The following is a 20,531-nucleotide window of genomic DNA, read 5'->3' as shown; positions in this document are numbered from 1 at the left end:
TGTAGAACTAGTGGAAATAAGCCTGAATCGTTACACAGTATAGTCCGATATATAATAACCTGCAAAGGATATGGTACCATTAAATCTTCTAGAAATGATCTCAGATAATCTGTCTGTTTTATTTTAGGAATGGGTTCCATGCCAAATCTCTCTGCCATGGCAGTGATGCCCATCCGAATGCCCATCCCCCCAGGCCCTGTCCTGGCCCCTTTGGTCCCTGTGCCCACCCTGATGTCAGGACCACTGCCTCAGATGCCCAACTCTTTCAGTGTGCCAGCTTTACCTAACGGCAATGCAACTCTCCTCACACCAGCACCAGGTATCCTGAATTCATTCCCATGCAGCATTTTGCACAGACGAGTATTATGCCGTTACTATGAAATCTTTATGCATTGATTAACTGCATAATCTAAAACTCAGTTTCAAAGTTTGAATGTGCTTTAAAAAAAAATTGTTTTTCTTCTTTTACATTCTCAGCATTCCCAGCCACCAGTGGTTTGAGTAAATCTCACTCGCTCTTGGACCTTGGCTCTAGCAGGTGCGAACCCCAAAGTTCAACGCCCATGTTTGTATTGGAATCGGGCGTAATATCTGTTGCATGCAACAGTGTGTTTGTTTCAGTCAGAGCTAAAAAAAGACTTTTCTTAGAACTGGGCTTGTTCCACCAGTACTAGAAGTTTGCGGTAAATAAGAGTGTGTTTGCTGACAGAGTCCTTGAATAGCACAGCTGTCTCCTTGTATCTTAATTGGATCTTGTTAGAGTTCCTCCGAGAGTCATCCAACCTCCATGTGGTGGTACAGAAGCATGTAATAAACCCACTAATACCTGCTCAGTGCCTTTTTAAAAATGAATTTGGGTCTAAGGCTGGGCAATGTATTTGGGATGATTATCCTGGTGATATAAAATTAAGCAATATCATGTACAGTGCTGGTCAGAATGATTTGCCACTTTGCTAAATATGACCAAAGATGGCTGTAAAAAATAAACCTACATTGTTTATCCTTTTGATATTTTATTTTAAAAAAATGCAAAAATCTGACCTTTTATTGAAGTAAAAGAATTTAAAGTGCGGGTAAAATCACATTATGAAATAAATGCTTTTCTTCAAAACACATTGGGAACAATTAATGCCCCCTTTTATTAAATACTTTTTGCAACCTCCTTTTTCCAAGATAACAGCTCTGAGTCTTCTCCTATAATGCCTGATGAGTTTGGAGAACACTGACAAGAGATCAGAGACCATTCCTCCATACAGAATCTCTCCAGATCCTTCAGATTCCCAGATCCATGTTGGCGCTTCTTCTCTTCAGTTTAGCCCACTCATTTTCTATAGGGTTCAGGTCAGGGACTGGGATGGCCATTGCAGATGCTTGGTTTTGTGCTCAGTGACCCATTTTTGTTTTGATTTTGATGTATGTTTTTGGATCACTGTCCTGTTGGAAGATCCAAACATGGCCCATTATAAGATTTTTTAGCAGAGGTTGTCAGGTACATTTTGATTTTTGATCGATTCCATGATGCCATGTATCTAAACAAGATGTCCAGGACCTCTGGCAGAAAATTAGGCCCACATCATTAAAGCAGAGTATTTCATTTTACACAGGGGGTACTTTTTTATCCCTGTATGAACCAAACCCATATTAAGTGTTTGCTGCCAAAAAGCTTTTTTTTTGTTTTGTTTCATCTGCACTTTTTTTAGGCGTAAAGTTTCAATGAATCATTTCAAAACTTGATTCAACAATTCACTGGTGCCATTACTAAGAAATATTAATAGAAATTGTTCATAAATAAAATATCAAATAAAATATTAAATGTTTTAGTGAAAATATATGTCAGAATCATAATTTGACTCACATAATCTGACTCTACATGTTATTTAATTCATATCTTACACACTCTCCCCCTCTCATCCTGTTTTTTTTTTTTTTATCATGCCAGCCAATGCTGAACTGCAGAAGGCAACTGAATCCTATTAGTGTTATCTCAGAATATTTAAAAATCCGTAAACTGACAGCAGTGAGTTGGAATACTGGAATAATTGCTCATAATTATGAGTTTTAATTACGATTTTTAATGGTCCCGGTAGTGGTAATTACGGCCCTAACAAGGATTCAGCAAACCTTGCTCAGACGTATCAATTATTAAAAGTATGATGTCACAGCAGAATCTCACAGCACTGGAGGAAAAGCTGATCTTGCAGCGAGCCGGAGACTTGTTGTCTTCTTTATCATGGTTCATGAAAGGATTATATTAGTGTTAATGAGCAGCTGCTAAATGGAGCTCATTTGAAAATAATTCTGCATGCAAATGCAATTTCTGAATTAAAGAGTGCCGTACAAATAAAAACTGTCAGGAATTATCTGAACACATGCATGATTTGGATAATCAATATGATCTTTAGCATTAGTTTGCATATTCAAGGATGTCATACATGTATTAATTAGGTGCAATACACAGTAATATTTAGAGTATTAATAAGTAATTTTATTTACTAGAGAAATATTTACAAATTTATTTATCACTTTTTTTTTCTAATTTCCCACAGTTCTAACTCTTCCTCCACCACCTCCCTTGCGAGTAACTCCCCCAAAATGAGCGCATCTGATTGGGCGGTGCCTCAGTCGTCCCGTCTGAAATACCGGCAGCAGTTCAACAGCCTGGACAAGCTGATGAGCGGATACCTGTCAGGTGAGTGTGTGTTGTAGATGTCAGGAAGCTGAGGGAATGGCAGTGTTTGCATATGATAGCGTGTAAGCATCTCTGCATGTGTGTTATGCGTTAACTCTTTAGTGTGTATGTTTGAAGGTCCCCAGGTCAGAAATGCCCTCACCGCATCAAACCTCACGCAAACACAGCTTGCCACCATATGGTGAGTTTACAAAATACTGCACTCACAATATAAATTTCAAGAAGAACATTGCTTTGTAGACATAATTAATTTGCATGCACTTCCTCCCCCCTTTTTGCATGACTTTTACATATTGTTATTAATAAAACACAATTCCTTTCATGTATGCTGATTTTGATAAAAAAGAATAATATAAATATATAAAATAATAGATAAATAAAGACATGTTTGATTAGGGTGATCTGCATTTATTACAATAATGTTGATATAATATAAAAAATATAATATAAAACACTATATCCAAGTGCAAAAAATTCTAAGCCTAAAAATAGGCTTTATTTTATATGATCATTATTGATGTACAGAGTTGTATGCTTGTTCATTACACTTTGATTTAACTTAATACATTTTAATGTGAGTGGGAAAATTAAACATTTTCCATACATTTTATTTTTAACTTCAGTTTTGGTGAAAGATAACTTATTGTATTTTTGTTTGATGCATTTATTGTATGAGATAAAAAAATGCCAGAAACTTGTTGAAGACCCCTGCATTAATCACTTGCACACATTAAACTCTGGATCACATTGTATTGCTCTAAGCGGTGTGTTAAACACGTACTTCCACAGTGTTACGTCTGCTGTTTAGGTGCCAGTTGGATAATTAGAAATTATAAATAATCTATTTATTATCTAAAATTCTTCCAAGTTAATCACAAATGTGTGTGCTTGTGCATGGCTATATGTACAGTATATATCTCTATCTGCAGGACTCTTGCTGATGTAGATCGTGATGGGCAGTTGAGAGCAGAAGAGTTTATTCTAGCAATGCACCTGGTTGAAATGGCCAAGACTGGGCGGCCTTTACCTCTGACTCTACCTCTTGACCTCGTGCCACCTTCACTGAGGTAAGACACACACAGACCCGCCCACGCTGAAATGAGCAAGTTATGAAGGAGACAGTGTTTAATTGCGTGAGTGTGTGTGTTTGTTTTTCAGAACAGCAAAGTCATGTGATCTGCTGAACGGACCTGTTCCTCTGATTAACACAGAGCTGATTGAGCCAGAAAATCCACAGAAAAGCAAGAGCTATGGTATTTGCATCTACATATATTGTACATAATAGTGATCAACAGATTATGGATGTTCAATATATTACCTATATACAGTATATATACACAGAATTGCTGTAATTAAAGATTTAAAAAAATTGTGTCCATTTAAACTTGGTCTATAATAACATGCATTTAGTATCATGTTAATGTATTTATCTAGTTCATAGTGCACACATTGCAAAGTTAATAATAAGTTATAAGCTTTTAATTTATAGTTTTACTACAGGTAGGACAATATAACATTTAGCTGAATTTTCGCTTCTAAACCTTTTCAGTTTTATGCATAATTACATTTTTATTAAAACAAAACATATGTGAGGTTGAAGTACAACTTTACACACCTCTTATGTGCACAAAGGCTGCATTTATTTGATAAAAATACAGTAAAAACAGTAATATTGTGAAATATTATATGATTAAATACAATTTAGAAGAACTGTTTTTTATTTTAAAATATTTTAAAAAGTATTGAATTCCTGTCATGGTGAAGCAAAATTTTCAGCATCATTACTCGGTGTCACATGATCCTTCAGAAATCATTTTAATATTCTAATTTTGTGCTCAAGAAACATTTCTTATTTTTAATGTTGAAAACAGTTGTGCTGCTTAATTTTTTTTTGGAAACCGTGATGTATTTTTCTTTAATGAATATAAAGTTCATACGAACAGCATTGATTTGAAATAAAAATCTATTAAAATCCATTAATCCGTTAAAATATCCTTTTGATATCGCTTTAATGCATACTTGCTAAAAAAAGTATTCATTGCTTAAAAAATAAAAGATTTCTGACTGACCCCAAACCTTTGAATGGTAGTGTGTGCTAATATATATATATATATATATATATATATATATATATACACACTCATCTAAAGGATTATTAGGAACACCTGTTCAATTTCTCATTAATGCAATTATCTAATCAACCAATCACATGGCAGTTGCTTCAATGCATTTAGGGGTGTGGTCCTGGTCAAGACAATCTCCTGAACTCCAAACTGAATGTCAGAATGGGAAAGAAATGTGATTTAAGCAATTTTGAGCGTGGCATGGTTGTTGGTGCCAGACGGGTCGGTCTGAGTATTTCACAATCTGTTCAGTTACTGGGATTTTCACGCACAACCATTTCTAGGGTTTACAAAGAATGGTGTGAAAAGGGAAAAACATCCATTATGCAACAGTCCTGTGGGCGAAAATGCCTTGTTGATGCTAGAGGTCAGAGGAGAATGGGCCGACTGATTCAAGCTGATAGAAGAGCAACTTTGACTGAAATAACCACTCGTTACAACCGAGGTATGCAGCAAAGCATTTGTGAAGCCACAACACGCACAACCTTGAGGCGGATGGGCTACAACAGCAGAAGACCCCACCGGGTACCACTCATCTCCACTACAAATAGGAAAAAGAGGCTACAATTTGCACGAGCTCACCAAAATTGGACAGTTGAAGAGTGGAAAAATGTTGCCTGGTCTGATGAGTCTCGATTTCTGTTGAGACTTTCAGATGGTAGAGTCAGAATTTGGCGTAAACAGAATGAGAACATGGATCCATCATGCCTTGTTACCACTGTGCAGGCTGGTGGTGGTGGTGTAATGGTGTTGGGGATGTTTTCTTGGCACACTTTAGGCCCCTTAGTGCCAATTGGGCATCGTTTAAATGCCACGGCCTACCTAAGCATTGTTTCTGACCATGTCCATCCCTTTATGACCACCATGTACCCATCCTCTGATGGCTACTTCCAGCAGGATAATGCACCATGTCACAAAGCTCGAATCATTTCAAATTGGCTTCTTGAACATGACAATGAGTTCACTGTACTAAAATGGCCCCCACAGTCACCAGATCTCAACCCAATAGAGCATCTTTGGGATGTGGTGGAACGGGAGCTTCGTGCCCTGGATGTGCATCCCACAAATCTCCATCAACTGCAAGCTGCTATCCTATCAATATGGGCCAACATTTATAAAGAATTGAATCAATGCCACGTAGAATTAAGGCAGTTCTGAAGGCGAAAGGGGGTCAAACACAGTATTAGTATGGTGTTCCCAATAATCCTTTAGGTGAGTGTATATATATATATATATATATATATATATATATATATATATATATATATATATATACACACACACACAAGTAAGCAAATACATGCTCCCATTACAAACACACACTGTCCTTATTTCTACACAGTATTGTAAATTATCCTTCTAAATAGAGCTGATTCAGCTGAACAAACAACTAAACAGTCTTTTCTGAGTTTGTGTTGAGATAAAATGCTGCTTTATATTTACCTCATGATATAGTCTTTTTTTATATATATATGCATATATATTAAAATATTTGTATTGTGTTGAATTAGACACTTCTTACCTCACCTTTCTGTCTCTCTCTCTCAGTGTCATTGGAGGATAAACTGAGAGAGAATTTCCAGAGAGGAAATGCAGAGCTGGAAAAAAGACGTTTGGCTCTGCTGGAGGAACAAAAGAGAGAGGAGGAGAGGAGGAGAGAAGAGGAGAGGCGAGAGGAGGAGAGGAGGCAGCAGAAGGAGAGGGAAGAGAGAGAACGGAAGGAGAGAGAGACCCGGGAGATGGAGCTGAGGAGACAAAGGGAGGAGGAGATGAGGATAGAGAGACAGAGAGAGCTAGAACGACAGAGAGAAGAAGAAAGACTGAAAGAATTAGAGCGACATGAGGCAAGTAGAGCACACAAGGGCAGACAGAGGTTGAACGACCACTAGAATATTACGTTAATATGACGATATGACGTTTTTTTCCACGTGCATACATGTTTTATAAAGAAACTGTTTATAAATTTGGACTGTCAATTATTAAATCATTAAAATAAAAAATGAAGATATTAAATTATTATTACAAATCTTAAAGCTTGCAGTTATGATTTATGAATTGCTCTACTTGTATGCACTATTTCATAGCAAAGTTTAATGCTTCTCTGATGCTGCATTTCATTACACAAGAAAATGTTGGGTTAAATAATTTGCATTAGATATATTTTATTAAGTGATAAGTTAACCCTAATATACACTGTACCAGTGGAGTGGTGTCCCAATTCACATCCTTGGAAAGGGAATGGGAGTGTAATTATGTAGAATATTCAAATAGTCTCCTTCTCTTATTGCTCTCTCAGGAAGCAGAGCGACAGAGGCGAATGGAATGGGAGAAGAGTAAACGAGTGGAGCTTCAGACGCAGAGAGAAAAAGAGCAGAGCGACATACAGAGACTTAAGGACAGGAAGAGAAGTCTGGAGATGGAGCTGGAGGCAGTGGTCAGATTGCTGTTTCTTCTTTCTATTTTTTCTTATTCCATATGCCTGTTCTCCATCCAGTCTCTTCTCTGTGGGATTGTTGGTTATATTATATTATAGATTAAAAACATTTCAGTCTTTTCTTCTCCTAGGGTAACAAGCATAAGCAGATCTCCGATCGGCTCCGGGACGCCAAGAGTAAGAGGCAGGTCCAGACGGCCGAGCTAGACCTGATCAATCAGAAGAGAGAAAGCCGTATTATGGATATCAACTCCTTAAAGTTGCAGTTTGAGGTTTGTTGTGTTTTTGTTGCATGAAGAGCATAGCATTCGTTATTTTTAGGTCATACTGTACATGCATTGCAAGGAAGCCCATCTGGGAAAAACTCCTTGAGTTCTCTTGTTGTTCACAATATATGTTTTTTTTGAAAGAAATTAATACTTTTATTCAGGAAGTATGCAGTATATTGATCAAAAGTGACAGTAAAGGCATTTAAAATGGTAAAAAAGATTACTATTTCAAAGAAATGCTGAAAAAGCAGCACAATTGTTTAGATAATAATAATAAATGTTTTTTGAGCAGCAAATAAGCATATTAGAATGATTTCTGAAGGATCATGTGACACTGAAGACAAATGGCTGGTGAAAATTCAGCTTTTCCATCACAGGAATAAATTACATTTTTAAATATATTCAAATAGAAAGTAATTTTAACTTTTCACAACAGCATAAGAGACTTCTTTCAAAAACATTAAGAAGGTCTTACTGACCTCAAACTTTTGAGTTGTAGCCTATATAAATGTTTTTTTTTTTTTTTTTTACAGGAAATTCAGAGGCAGTTGAGTCGTTTTGGTCCTGAGAAGCAGCAACTGACAGACAGACTTCTACATCTAACCCAAAACAACTCAAGTGAGCACTCACATAGACCTGAAGCAATCAATAAATAGACTACGTGGATGACTAATTTCATTTGTGTCAATTTCATCCCTCTTGAACCTGACATATTCTCTCTTTCTTTTCCCCCTTTCAGGTCCTTTGATAAATGATGTGAAACAGAGTGTGTGCGAGAAAGATCTGAGCTGTCGGAAGCTGAAGGAGCAGCTGGATGTTCTGGAGAGAGAGACCACTGCTAAACTCTCACAAATGGAGCAGTACAACAGAGAAATCAAGGTCAGCGGCTTCTCTTACATTCCCAGTGTAAACCTCGACGACATTTAAAGTGCCGTGTTTTGATTAAATCTAATGTGGGTGTGGTTGGGGACTTGCTGTCTTGGAAATTATTTTAAACCTTAATGTCCCTGTGAGGGACTCACTTGTTCTCCCTGTTCCTGTGATTAAAACCTACAGCTCAACTCCCAGCCCTGAAGGCAGAGGATTGAGCACTTCATTACACACTAACATTCACACAGCTCACAACACTAAAGAAAACACACTATCACTAACTCACTTCCTGCACCGGTTGGTCGGATCGGAAACCTGAGCATTATGTGGCACTCAGCTATTGTTCAGTATACGTCTAATGTTTTCTGCTCCAAGCCTCTCTTTTTTTCTTTCTTTGTGCCCATTTTTATAACCCCCCCCCCCCCCACACACACACACCTCCTCTTTCTTCTCTTCCTCTTAACTCCGACTGTCTTCATAGTTTGTAGATATGGATGACTGTGTGCTTCAAGGACTTCTCTCTTTGCTGGGCTGCTTAACCAATCTCTTCCTTCTAATAAAGGTTGACCTCTCTTTATCGTTTCTTTACTCACACTCATCTCAAAGCTGCCTGTCTTTCATTCATTTCACTTTTTGCTCTAATTATTCTCCATGAAAGAAGTCTCACTTTACCCATAATGAACTGAAATGAGATCTAATGTCTGACATCGTGACCTCATAACATCTTTGTGTCTGTCTGTGCCATTTTCATCACTTTACAACATTTTCTACTCACTGCCTAAAAACTAACAACAGTAAAACTAATGGGATTTTTGTTTTTAATGTTTGAAACATTTATTTTTGTGTAGAACAGTTAGAGCCAGGGTCCCAAATGTCACTTGACAAACAAAAATTTGTCATTAAAGACCATTTAACAGCAATCAGCATTATGTGACACTGAAGACTGGCTGCTGGAAATCCAGCTTTGCCATCACAGGAATAAATTACATTTTAAAATATGTTCAAATAGAAAACATTTTAATTTGTAATAGTATTTCACAGTATTGCGGTTTTCTGTATTGTTGATCAAATACAGCGTTGTTGAGCACTTTCTAAAACTTTCAAAAATCTTACTGACCCCAAACTTTTTAGCGGTGGTGTTATATTTATGAAAAAAAAAAAAAAAAACATAAATGGAACAGATCTAGAACTTTTTTTTTTTTTTTTTTTTTTTTTTTTGAATTGCTCAGTACCACTCAATAGTGGTAAGTTGATTAGTTTGGGCAGTCAGTAAAGCTGAGCACAATGCAATACCATATACTCTATATTTGAAACCATACCAAATAATTTTATGATTTGTTATAAGCATGAACTAAATGTTGAAGGATTGTGTGGGTAATGTTGCAGGAGTTGAGACAGAGGCAGAGCCAGCAGCAGGACGTCCTAGAGCAGCTCAGGAGGGTAAGATCTGAGAAACTCAAAGAGATACAGAGGCACAGGAAAGAGGAGGAGGAGAGGAAGAGGAAGAAAGAGGAGGAAGCCAGGTAAAATTTTGCTCTCAGACAAACATACATTTAACTAACAATCCTCAGTGTTAGTTGTACACACACACACACACAAATTTCTCCTCTTGTGACATTTTTCAGCAAATATGCCCCCACTTGTAGAACCCACTCATGAATGCTGAGACTCACGCCAGATTTTGTTTTGTTCATGTGCCTGTAGACAGGCAATGCTGGAGCAGGAGCGTCTGGAGCAGGAGGAAGCAGAGCGGAAGAAGAAGCTTGCCCAGGAGCGAGAGGCCAAACTCAGGGAAGAACAGCAGCGGCAGGCCCAAGCCCGACTTAAGGAGGCCCAGGAGCAGGCACGGGAGAAAGAGGAGAAGAGAAGGGCAGAAGAGAGAGAGAGAGAGAGGGAGGAGAAGGAGAGGGAGGAGAGAGAAAGGAATGAACTGGCGCTGCACACTCAGCCCTCCATGTCATACAATAGCACAGAGAACAAAAGTGAGTTTGATTAAGTGTGTGTGTGTGTGTGTTTGTGTGTGTCTGTGTGTGGGTGAGTACAGCATTCATCCACTTGGCCATGAATATGATGTTTTCATTCTATTCATTATAATGGGTGTCATTACTCTCACAGCTTCATGATTCACTTTAATTACCTCCCATTAATTATCCGAGTTATTATAACAGACTCCACTAGAATGTGAGTGTTTTGAGAGAATAAAGGTAATGGACTGCTAAACATTTGTGGCATTTCATACAATATGTTATTTATATTTTCATTTCATATCATACTCTGAGCTAGGGGTGTGCGATATCACAATTACTGATCGTGGACGATTAAAATGTCTCTACGATCTGCTTTTGAAGAAATATCATAGTATCGTGCCACAGTGTATTCTATCAGTTTTAGTTCTGGTGCCTCCGTCCCAACATACTGTACAATGTGACCTACATTCACATCACATGTTAACGCAGAGGTAGAGTTACACTCACGGGATACTGCAATTCACAAAAGTTTAATGTGCTTTAAAGCTTTGCTGGTTAAACATTTCATTCTCGTGTTGATGCGCTGTTCTAACATGGACTTTTCTGAGTGCATACAGCCGAAGCACACAGGCACTAAAAGCCTGTCAAACACCGTCTGGTTACTGGACTAATTATCTTTCGAGTCTTTTTGGGTTAATACTGTCAAATACACACAAGGTTTGCGTCAACACAGTTGGTTATATCTAAAGTGAAAGCAAACATTTTAGAGAAAATTGGGTGCGTGTCATATGCATGTATATTAGATGTGTGCTGGTCTTAAAGTGACAGTAGCCTAATAATAAACATGCTGCCGTTTATCCTTAAAGGGATAATTCACCCAAAAATGAAAATTCTGTCCTTATTTTCTCACTCTAATGTTGTTCCAAATCTGTATTAATTTCTTTCTTGTGCTGAACACAAAAGAAGATATTTTGAAGAATGTGGCTAACCAAACAGTTGCTGGTCCCCAATGACTTCCATAGTAGGAAGATAAATACTCTCTGTCCGTGTCCGTGCCGGTGTCTATGCCGGTCTCCGTGTCTGTGCCATGCCGGTCTCCGTGTCTGTGCCGGTGTCCGTGCTGGTCTCTGTGTCCGGTGTCCATTCCGCTCTCCGTGCACATGCCGGTGTCCGTACCACTCTCCGTGTCCGTGCCAGTCTCCGTGCCTGTGTCCATGCTGGTCTCTGTGTCACTTTTGGGGGAACTATCCCTTTAATGTTAATAAAACAACAAAAAACAAAGAGAAAATCACTCATGAAGGGGTGAATTATCCCTTTAAATAACATTATAATGTTTAAATAACATTAAAATGTAATGACATAATAGGACATAATTAAACTGAATTAAGTATTAAAGGGTTAGTTCACCAAAAAAAAAAAAAAACTGTCATCACTTACTCTCTATTTTTTGTCCGTGAAACAAAACAAAAACAGAACATTTGAAGTACTGGTCGCTCTCTTCCATAAAGCTGTTTGTCTTCTGAGTCCTGTTTTGTGTTAGCCTGGCTAACGTCAGACCTTTCTCACTGAGACGTGGTCTGGGAACCATATGTTCATTTTCTCGTATTTGAGGCGTGGTTTACGAATGCCCAGAGCCGTTTATTGGGCGCTACGAATGTCTATCAAATGCGCCTACACGTAGCTCATAGCCAATCGTTTCAATTATACCAGATGACGCATGTAGAGCGACAGAAATTCGACGAGGAAGAAGACGAAATAAACTTGCGTTCTAAACTAACACTATCTAAGGCTGCATCGAAAGGTAACTTCGCATCTGCTGCCATGTTGGATCCATAGATATAAACAAACTGCTTCGGTGTGTCGCATAGACGTCGTCATCGTCTTGCTGCTCCCTCCCCGTTCTGTGATTGGTTCCCTTTTTGAGGGGAAAATCTGGTCCATGGTGTCCAGGCTGTCTAGCAGCGTGAATAAAATTGCGCGGAGCACAAAGCAGCATGGGGAAACCCAGGCTAGTTTTGTGTGAGCAACAGACTCAAATTTATCTATTTACACTAAGTGCAATCAGCACACCTCGGGCTCAGAAAATGCAGAGATCAGTATATTGATTATAGATATAAGATGATGATTGCCGTGGGATTTCTGTTTGAATTTGTTTTGAAACATGCATTTGTAGATGTGCTGCCTTTGCTGAATAGTTGCGAGATGTGTGTTATCTGTTTCTAAGGCGATTATGTGTGTTTTTTGCAGTTTTGCAGCCAGTGGTGACCACTGAAGACACATGTACTCCCCTCACCACCTACAGAGCTCTCTACCCCTTCACAGCACGCAACTCTGACGAGCTCACACTGGAGGCAGACTGTCTGATCCAGGTACGTCAACAAACATTTACTCATACAGCTGTAAATGTACTTATTCAAGTACGCATATAATTTGGCTTCCTGTGGATCCACAGGTTGATGAATCAACAGTTAGGGAGACCGGCTGGCTGTATGGGAGTTACCGTGGTAACAGTGGCTGGTTTCCAGAGAGTTATGCTGAGAGATGCAGTAAAGAGAGTCAGGTTGAACTGACTGCACCAGTTACACACTCCACAGCGCCCTCTACCAACTACCCTGGGTATGGCACTAAAACTGCTCTGTTATTAACTAGGCTGTGCAATTTAGCTTAAAAACTCCACTTTTCAATCTTTTTAGAACACTCTAAAAAATGCTGGGGTGTTTTAAACCAAGTTTGGGTCAAATATGGACAACCCCAGCCGTTGGGTAAAAATTTTAAATTGCATTTTTAATCCAACGTTTGGGTTTCTCCCGTTTGACCAAAAATTGGTTTAGAACAACCCAGCATTTTTTAGACTATATTAATATATCAATATAAATATGTTTTTTTTTTTTAAAATCAGATGAAACATCCTTTCAACCGAACAGCCATTGTAACCTAGTTAGTAGATAAAGAAATATTAATAATTTATTAATGTTACACGCATGAAGGCAAGAAAGAATGATATTTATTCATTTTCAGCAGTATGCACAAATAAAACAATAAACAGCAATATATTTTTATTAAAACGTTTTCACTAATGCATAAAAAAAAGTCACACAGAGCTAGGGTGACCACCTGGATATTGCTCTGTGTCAGGGCAGTAGATGTGATTTTGCGTGACAATGCGGGACACATGTGAAGAGATAAATTTACTATGATTATATTGTGTAAATATTGATTATTATCCATCACATTGGATAAGCTTTGTTAATTGTGACCGGCTCTGTGACTGTTACTTAATTTGCCCAGGTTCGAGTGATACAATGTAATTTACTCTACAGGACCTATTCAGTCTGCTAAATATAATGACCTTAGTAACAGGTTAAAAGGTAGGTAGGTAAAAATCACATTTTATATTAAAATAAATATCCTTAAATATTTGTATTAAAATACTTTATTTGTGGGAAAATCCCTTTCTACGAATGCATTGGTTGCTTATTTTTCCGCTCTAGATACAACATGACGGCTGTGAAAATGGGTTTTTAAACGGCAATCACATTTTTTTACAATTATTTTTCTTATTGTGTCATTTTAATTTCAGGGAAGAAATAAAATGATACAGGAATTATTAAAAGCACTGCACGTCTTGCGGGACACTGGACAAAGCTCCCAATTGCAGGGACAGATGGTCACCCTACACCTTTGCGAACATTTTTGAATAATGATGCAGCATATATACAGTGCATGTATATATTTGAATATATACGTGTGCTTAGGGTTAGAATATATATGTGAGGGTTGAAAGACAAAGAAGGATTGTAAAACTAGTCTAATCACCTTTAGGAAACTTAATAGCCAAATAAAAAGGGTGATATTACTTGCAAAATCACAATATTCACAGTTTTTTATATAATGACAAAAAAAATCAACACAAATACACTGTGAATATTCGATTTATTAGCCAGCCCTATGTTTTGGTATGTGTCAGACATTCAGGAAGAAAATTCTGATTAGTTTAGTCGGTCACCCCTCTTCTATTATTAATCAATTATGGTGAAAGACCTCTCCGTCAGAGGAGGGTAAGATACAGCAACATTCGGTAGGTATGACATCCTTGACCGCTATTGAGCTGGTGGGACATGATCTGAACAGACTTAGTTTTTTTTTTATTTTGACATTTAAATTTGTTGTGTTATCAGTCTTTAAAAAAATATTTCATCCATATATTTTAAATAATAATAAATAAATAAATGCCAAATCTTTCCTAGAATTCCTCGGGTGGACATAGAAGGACCAACACCAACACACACACCGACGTCTACAAACACACAGCACTCACAGGTTGGCATGTGTGAACATACACACACCCCATCTATCTCACATGCATTGTTTATTTGATCATTGAGAGAAATATGACTCCGATCATTGCCATTTGTTAGAGTACGTGTGTGTTTGTGCTGTAGGCTGTCGCTCTGTGTGAGTGGAGCGCTAAGACTGACAGTCACCTGGGATTCACTAAAGATGACATCATCACGGTTCTAGAGAAGCAGGAGAACTGGTGGTACGGAGAGCTCAACGAAAGCCGGGGCTGGTTCCCTTGCTCATACGTCTCCATGGTTACCACCAATAACACACAGACCGAGTAAGGGATGAGATACCTCTTACTTTACCTCACAAACATGCAATAATTGCATTAAATAATAATTGTAGCTGATTATTTATCATTTTATTTTTATATTTGATGTAAAATCAGCATAAAACGGAAATTGCAATCGTTTTTTCTTCCCTATTTTGACATATCTGAGTGAAACAGCTTCTCGAACAAGAAAGAATGTAGGGCGGGACTTGTTTTTGTCCATCAGGAATTTATAGGATCGTTGAGTCTTTGTGGTTTGCTATTGCTGTGTTGTCATGTGAGTGACAGGTTGCATGTAGTAAACGCCAGTAAACACGCCATCTGAGAAGAGAAGAAATATTGTTGCAAGTGTGAGGGGAAGTTATTTTGATTAAAAATTACGAGGGCACATGAATAAACAAAAAGAAGAAGATGTGCACAGATAAATCAGTTATAAGTATTACAATATTCCAGTTTACTTTAATATTTAGTTAAACAGCATTTACCCCATTTTAGATAATTATAATGCAGTAGCTCAGACTTGTATTGACAGCTAAATATACATATTTATATATTACATAAATATACATAATATATATATTTTCCACATATACATATACATCTTACAAATATACATCTTCTACCAAAAGATGGCAGCTAGATTTATAGTACTATGTGTGTAAGTTATTATCTTCATATTTTTATGTTATTAGCCATTTTGGAATAAATGTATTGCATTTATTTAGTAACCTATACATATACAAGTAGTCGCAATTTGATGCCAAGCTAAATCTTTTATGTTCTTTTTCTTCTCTCTTCTAGGCCATTATATTCTACAGTGGACGAGATTGACGTTTCAGATTCTGCTCTGCTTGAGGGTGAGGAGTCGGTTTATGTTTTCATAGAAGCATCTCTGATCATCCAGATGAGATATTATGAGGTTTTTGTCATGCTTTGTATTTGATTTCTCCTGATTAGAGTATGTGGCTCTGTACACCTATGAGAGTCCGGAGTCAGGTGACCTGACGTTCTGTGCGGAGGATGCTGTTCTGGTAACAGAGAGGGAAGGAGAATGGTGGAGAGGGTGCATCGGGGACCAGTCTGGCCTCTTCCCTTCCAACTACGTTAAACCCAAAGAGTCCAATGTATGCATATTCAGATAATTGTATATATACAGACCCTTTCCAAAAAATTAGAATATCATAGAAAAGTTTATTTATTTCCATAATTCCATTCAAAACGTTAAACTTCCATAGATTATAGATTCAGGGCCCACAACTTAAACGATTTCAAGTATTTAGTTGTTTATTTGTACATAATTTGGGCTTCCAGCTCATAAAACCCACGAAAACAGGATTTCAAAAAATTAGAATATTACATGAAATCACACAGTAATTACACAGTGATACCATGGTCACTGAACCAGGTTTGGTTCTTTTGGCAGTGTGGGCAGGTGCAAATCCTGCTGGAAAATTAAGGAAGCATGAAGTGCTCTGAAAATGTCCTGGTAGACGGCTGCGTTGACTCTGGATTTAATAAAGCACAGTGGACCAAAGTCCTCTTTTCTGATGAGAGCAAATTTTGCATCTCATTTGGAAACCAAGGTCCCAGAGTCTGGAGGAAGAATGGAGAGGCACACAATCCAAGATGCTTGAAGTCCAGTGTGAAGTTTCCACAGTCTGTGTTGGTTTGGGGAGCCATGTCATCGGCTGGTGTTGGTCCACTGTGCTGTCCACTCAACGCAGCCGTCTACCAGGACATTTTCAGAGCACTTCATGCTTCCTTCAGCAGACAAGCTTTATGGAGATGCTGACTTCATTTTCCAGCAGGATTTGCACCGGCCCACACTGCCAAAAGAACCAAAATCTGGTTCAATGACCATGGTATCACTGTGTAATTACTGTGTGATTTCATGTAATATTCAATTTTTTTTTAAATCCTGTTTTCGTGGGTTTTATGAGCTGGAAGCCCAAATTATGTACAAATAAACAACTAAATACTTGAAATCGTTTAAGTTGTGGGCCCTGAATCTATAATCTATGGAAATTTAACGTTTTGAATGGAATTATGGAAATAAATAAACTTTTCCATGATATTCAAATTTTTTGGAAAGGGTCTGTATATATTATGTATTCATATTTACCATATGAATATAAATTATTTATCAATTTACAGACACCATATACAGATGATTTATTTTATACTAAAAATGATCATTTTATTTATGTGTATTGATACTAATTTGAGTACTACATTCTTTTGAAGAGAAACGTTTTAAAAGATGTCACTGTTTTAAATGAAGCATTCATAGACATTTAAGTTGGTATGTATTGTCATAATGGTGTACTCACTGTATTATCTTTTTTAGACTGGCAATCCTGGAGTTCCCAGTAAAAAGCCAGGTAAGCTTTGAGAGAGTAGTACCATAACATACTGTAGAAGCAAAAATCAAGGCTGGCTGTTTTACATTTTAAACATGATTAAATTGTGCTCTTTATTGGTCCTCAGAGATTGCTCAGGTGACTATGGCCAATGCTGCCACAACACCAGAGCAACTGAGTCTGACACCTGGTCAGCTGATCGTGGTGCTGCATAAGAACTCAAACAGCTGGTGGCTGGGGGAACTGCAGGTTAGTATATATTACATAACCAGACTTCACCTTACCAAAGGACATTGTTTGCTTAAACTGCAATATAGTGTTCTTTCTTTATTTATATAGCACAATTTAATACAACCATAGTTACCCAATGTGTTGTACAGAGATAATACAATTTAATACCAAAGTACAAAGACAATACAAAATAAAATAATAAAAAAAACACAGAGAAATATGACTCAACGCCTAGAAGTGAATAGTTATACAGTAAATACCTGTACAGTTATACACTGACTACTGCTCTAAATAATGCTAAAATAAGGCTAAAAATGAAATATATATATATATATATATATATTTTAGCCTCTAATGCTCATCAAGCCTGCATTTATTTGATCAAAAATACAGAAAAAACAGTAATATTGTGAAATATTATTACGGTTTAAAATAATGGTTTTATATTTAAATAACATTTGAAATATAATTTATTTCTATGATGGAAGGCTGAATTTTGAAAGTCTTCAATGTCACATGATCCTTCAGAAATCATTCTAATATGCTGATTTATTATCAATGTTGGAAACAGTTGTGCTGCTTAATACCACCAGCTTTTAAAAAACAAACTAAAAACATGTTTCTGTTTGTAGGCACGGGGTAAGAAGCGTAAAAAGGGCTGGTTCCACTCTTCTAATGTCAGATTACTGGAGGCAAACAGTGGCAAAATAACTCCTGCACCTCAACCATGTGAGACACACACACACACACACACACACACGTTGTCATCATACTCTTTCATTCACGAGCTTTTGTATGTGGTGTTGTGTGTGTGTTGTTTTCCCTCCTCTGTCCCATTCTGCTACATCCATCCATTCTCTCTGTCTCTCTCCCCTTCCCCCTGTAGTGTGTCAGGTTATTGCAATGTATGACTACAAAGCAGCCAGTAAGGATGAGATGAGCTTCCAAAAAGGTCAGCTGATCACCGTACTCAACAAGGACAACCCTGATTGGTGGAAAGGAGAGGTCGCAGGGGTCATAGGGCTGTTTCCAACTAACTATGTGAAGATGACCACAGAATGTGATCCCAGCCAGCAATGTGAGTACTATGAGAGTTACTTTATCCGTTCCTGTTTCCACATCAGAGTTCAGAGATGTTCATTTTGGAAAAGGGTAGAGAAAATATGAATTGAAATGAATTGAATTTGAAATAACCTTTTAAAAAGACTGTTAGTGAGACAATGTTCACGCACACAAACATTTACCCAACTATGTTCTTTAAATTTGATTACAGAAAAGCAAAGTAAGAGAGATTTTTTTGGCCATAGTCGTTCTTTCTTTCTTTCTTTCTTTCTTTCTTTCTTTCTTTCTTCCTTTCTTTCTTTCTTTCTTTCTTTCTTTCTTTCTTTCTTTCTTTCTTTCTTTCTTTCTTTCTTTCTTTCTTTCTTTCTTTCTTTTTTTATCAACATGTTCTAATATATACTTTCCATTCATCCCTTCATTATTCATTCTCTCATCTGCCCTTATCTCCTTTCTTCCACCTTTTTTCCACGCCTCATCTGTGTTTTATTGTAGGACATTGCTCTGGCCCCTCCTTCCTCTTCCTCCTCTCTTTTCTGGGCCAATAAGAACACTGCTCTGGTCCAGGAAGCAGCCTCAAGCACGCCTTCAGGATTTAACAGTTCCCCTTCAACTATTTCTGTTTAAACTTTACTTAAATAGCAAACGAACACATCAGTTTACCCCACTGGCTTCAGGACATTTTTTTTCTTTCTGTTAATGTTAGATATCAGTCGCTTCTTTTCTCTGTTTCTTTTAAGAAGTGACAAATTAATGGGGCCGTATCTTGAGCATATATTTTCCTTGATATTTTTTAAATAAAAGTTCTCTGTACTATGTAAAAAGTATTTTGTAAATTTCACAACTTCCCAGTCATCATTTACAGGGTCATTTACAGGAACTAAGCTTCAAGAATGGCTCATTATGAAATCCTTGGATTTCTGACATAGTTAAAACCTCAAAACATTAACCTAGTAGTACCTATACCCACATTTGCCTATTCAGTGTTCAGTAACTTGATCTGCCCAGTCCTGGTGAGGTAATAAAGAGGATGTAGGATAGATATTTCTATTCTTAACAGTAAAAAAAAAGAATAAATTGTGAAAAACTTTTTTATTTTGTATGCATTTTTACTTTTTCATTTTAATTATCAAGTTTTTTCATTATTATTATTATTATTATTATTTTTAAATATATTTGAACTTTACTGAGCCCAAAATCAAATGTGTATCCCAGTGTGCCATATAACTACAGTATTTCTTGTATCAATATCTGAAAATGGTGTTTGGCACCAACTAAAACAGCATGTTTGGGTACCTTGACTAACATTATAGATGGACCACAGGGTAAAATTTTTAATAATAATAAAAAATATGACATGGCCCCAGTGAACGACCCTTTTAGTCAAAAGTGAACTAACCTTTCGCACAAGCAAGTACATTTCATCAGCACAATCATATATTTGTAGATCACAGGATTGTTAGCCTCTGCGTGTTAAATGAACTGATAACCAGAAACATGTGTTGCCCTCATACTTGACCAGCTATGCAGCCGGCTAACAGTCATGACCTTAGAGACCATTAGACTTTACTCTGAATGTCATACTGTAACCTTTGCTCTGGATGCATTTTTGTATGGAAAGTATTCTCAATTATATGAAGCAGAATTTCAAATAAAGTTTTCAATTGTGACTTGCAGTGATGTGGTCGCTGATGAATGCGTGTGCGTGCATGTGTGTGTGTAGGGTGTGCTGATCTGCTCAGTTTAGACTCTATGTGCACTGAAGAGAGAAAGAGACAAGGCTACATCCATGAGCTAATTCAAACGGAGGAGTCCTACCTTGAGGACCTGGAACTGGCAGGGGAGGTAAACCAACAGTCATTTCAACAGTCAAAATGTATGACATATCTATGCTATGTAATTATTATTTCCTGT

The 20,531-nt window shown here is 37.3% G+C and overlaps 1 protein-coding gene across 1 annotated transcript in view; it reads left to right on the top strand.

The window, feature by feature from the left end:
* itsn2a (intersectin 2a) overlaps positions 1–20,531 on the top strand; it is a 51,651-nt gene that overhangs the window by 24,017 nt on the left and 7,103 nt on the right. Inside the window, exons 6-29 of the mRNA XM_081378535.1 lie at positions 128–319; positions 478–538; positions 2,547–2,689; positions 2,807–2,870; positions 3,619–3,756; positions 3,848–3,942; positions 6,361–6,656; positions 7,109–7,246; positions 7,378–7,518; positions 8,049–8,133; positions 8,255–8,394; positions 9,772–9,908; positions 10,090–10,367; positions 12,600–12,721; positions 12,805–12,968; positions 14,600–14,672; positions 14,795–14,973; positions 15,769–15,824; positions 15,925–16,091; positions 17,315–17,348; positions 17,455–17,576; positions 18,191–18,287; positions 18,445–18,636; positions 20,341–20,462. Coding sequence (XP_081234661.1) covers positions 128–319; positions 478–538; positions 2,547–2,689; positions 2,807–2,870; positions 3,619–3,756; positions 3,848–3,942; positions 6,361–6,656; positions 7,109–7,246; positions 7,378–7,518; positions 8,049–8,133; positions 8,255–8,394; positions 9,772–9,908; positions 10,090–10,367; positions 12,600–12,721; positions 12,805–12,968; positions 14,600–14,672; positions 14,795–14,973; positions 15,769–15,824; positions 15,925–16,091; positions 17,315–17,348; positions 17,455–17,576; positions 18,191–18,287; positions 18,445–18,636; positions 20,341–20,462 — 3,236 coding nt within the window. The remainder of the gene's footprint in view (positions 1–127; positions 320–477; positions 539–2,546; positions 2,690–2,806; positions 2,871–3,618; positions 3,757–3,847; positions 3,943–6,360; positions 6,657–7,108; positions 7,247–7,377; positions 7,519–8,048; positions 8,134–8,254; positions 8,395–9,771; positions 9,909–10,089; positions 10,368–12,599; positions 12,722–12,804; positions 12,969–14,599; positions 14,673–14,794; positions 14,974–15,768; positions 15,825–15,924; positions 16,092–17,314; positions 17,349–17,454; positions 17,577–18,190; positions 18,288–18,444; positions 18,637–20,340; positions 20,463–20,531) is intronic.

The sequence above is a fragment of the Scardinius erythrophthalmus genome (assembly GCF_964197995.2).
Source record: "Scardinius erythrophthalmus genome assembly, chromosome: 11".
NCBI classification, from domain to species: domain Eukaryota; kingdom Metazoa; phylum Chordata; class Actinopteri; order Cypriniformes; family Leuciscidae; genus Scardinius; species Scardinius erythrophthalmus.
This window is presented reverse-complemented; position numbering and strand designations above follow the sequence as displayed.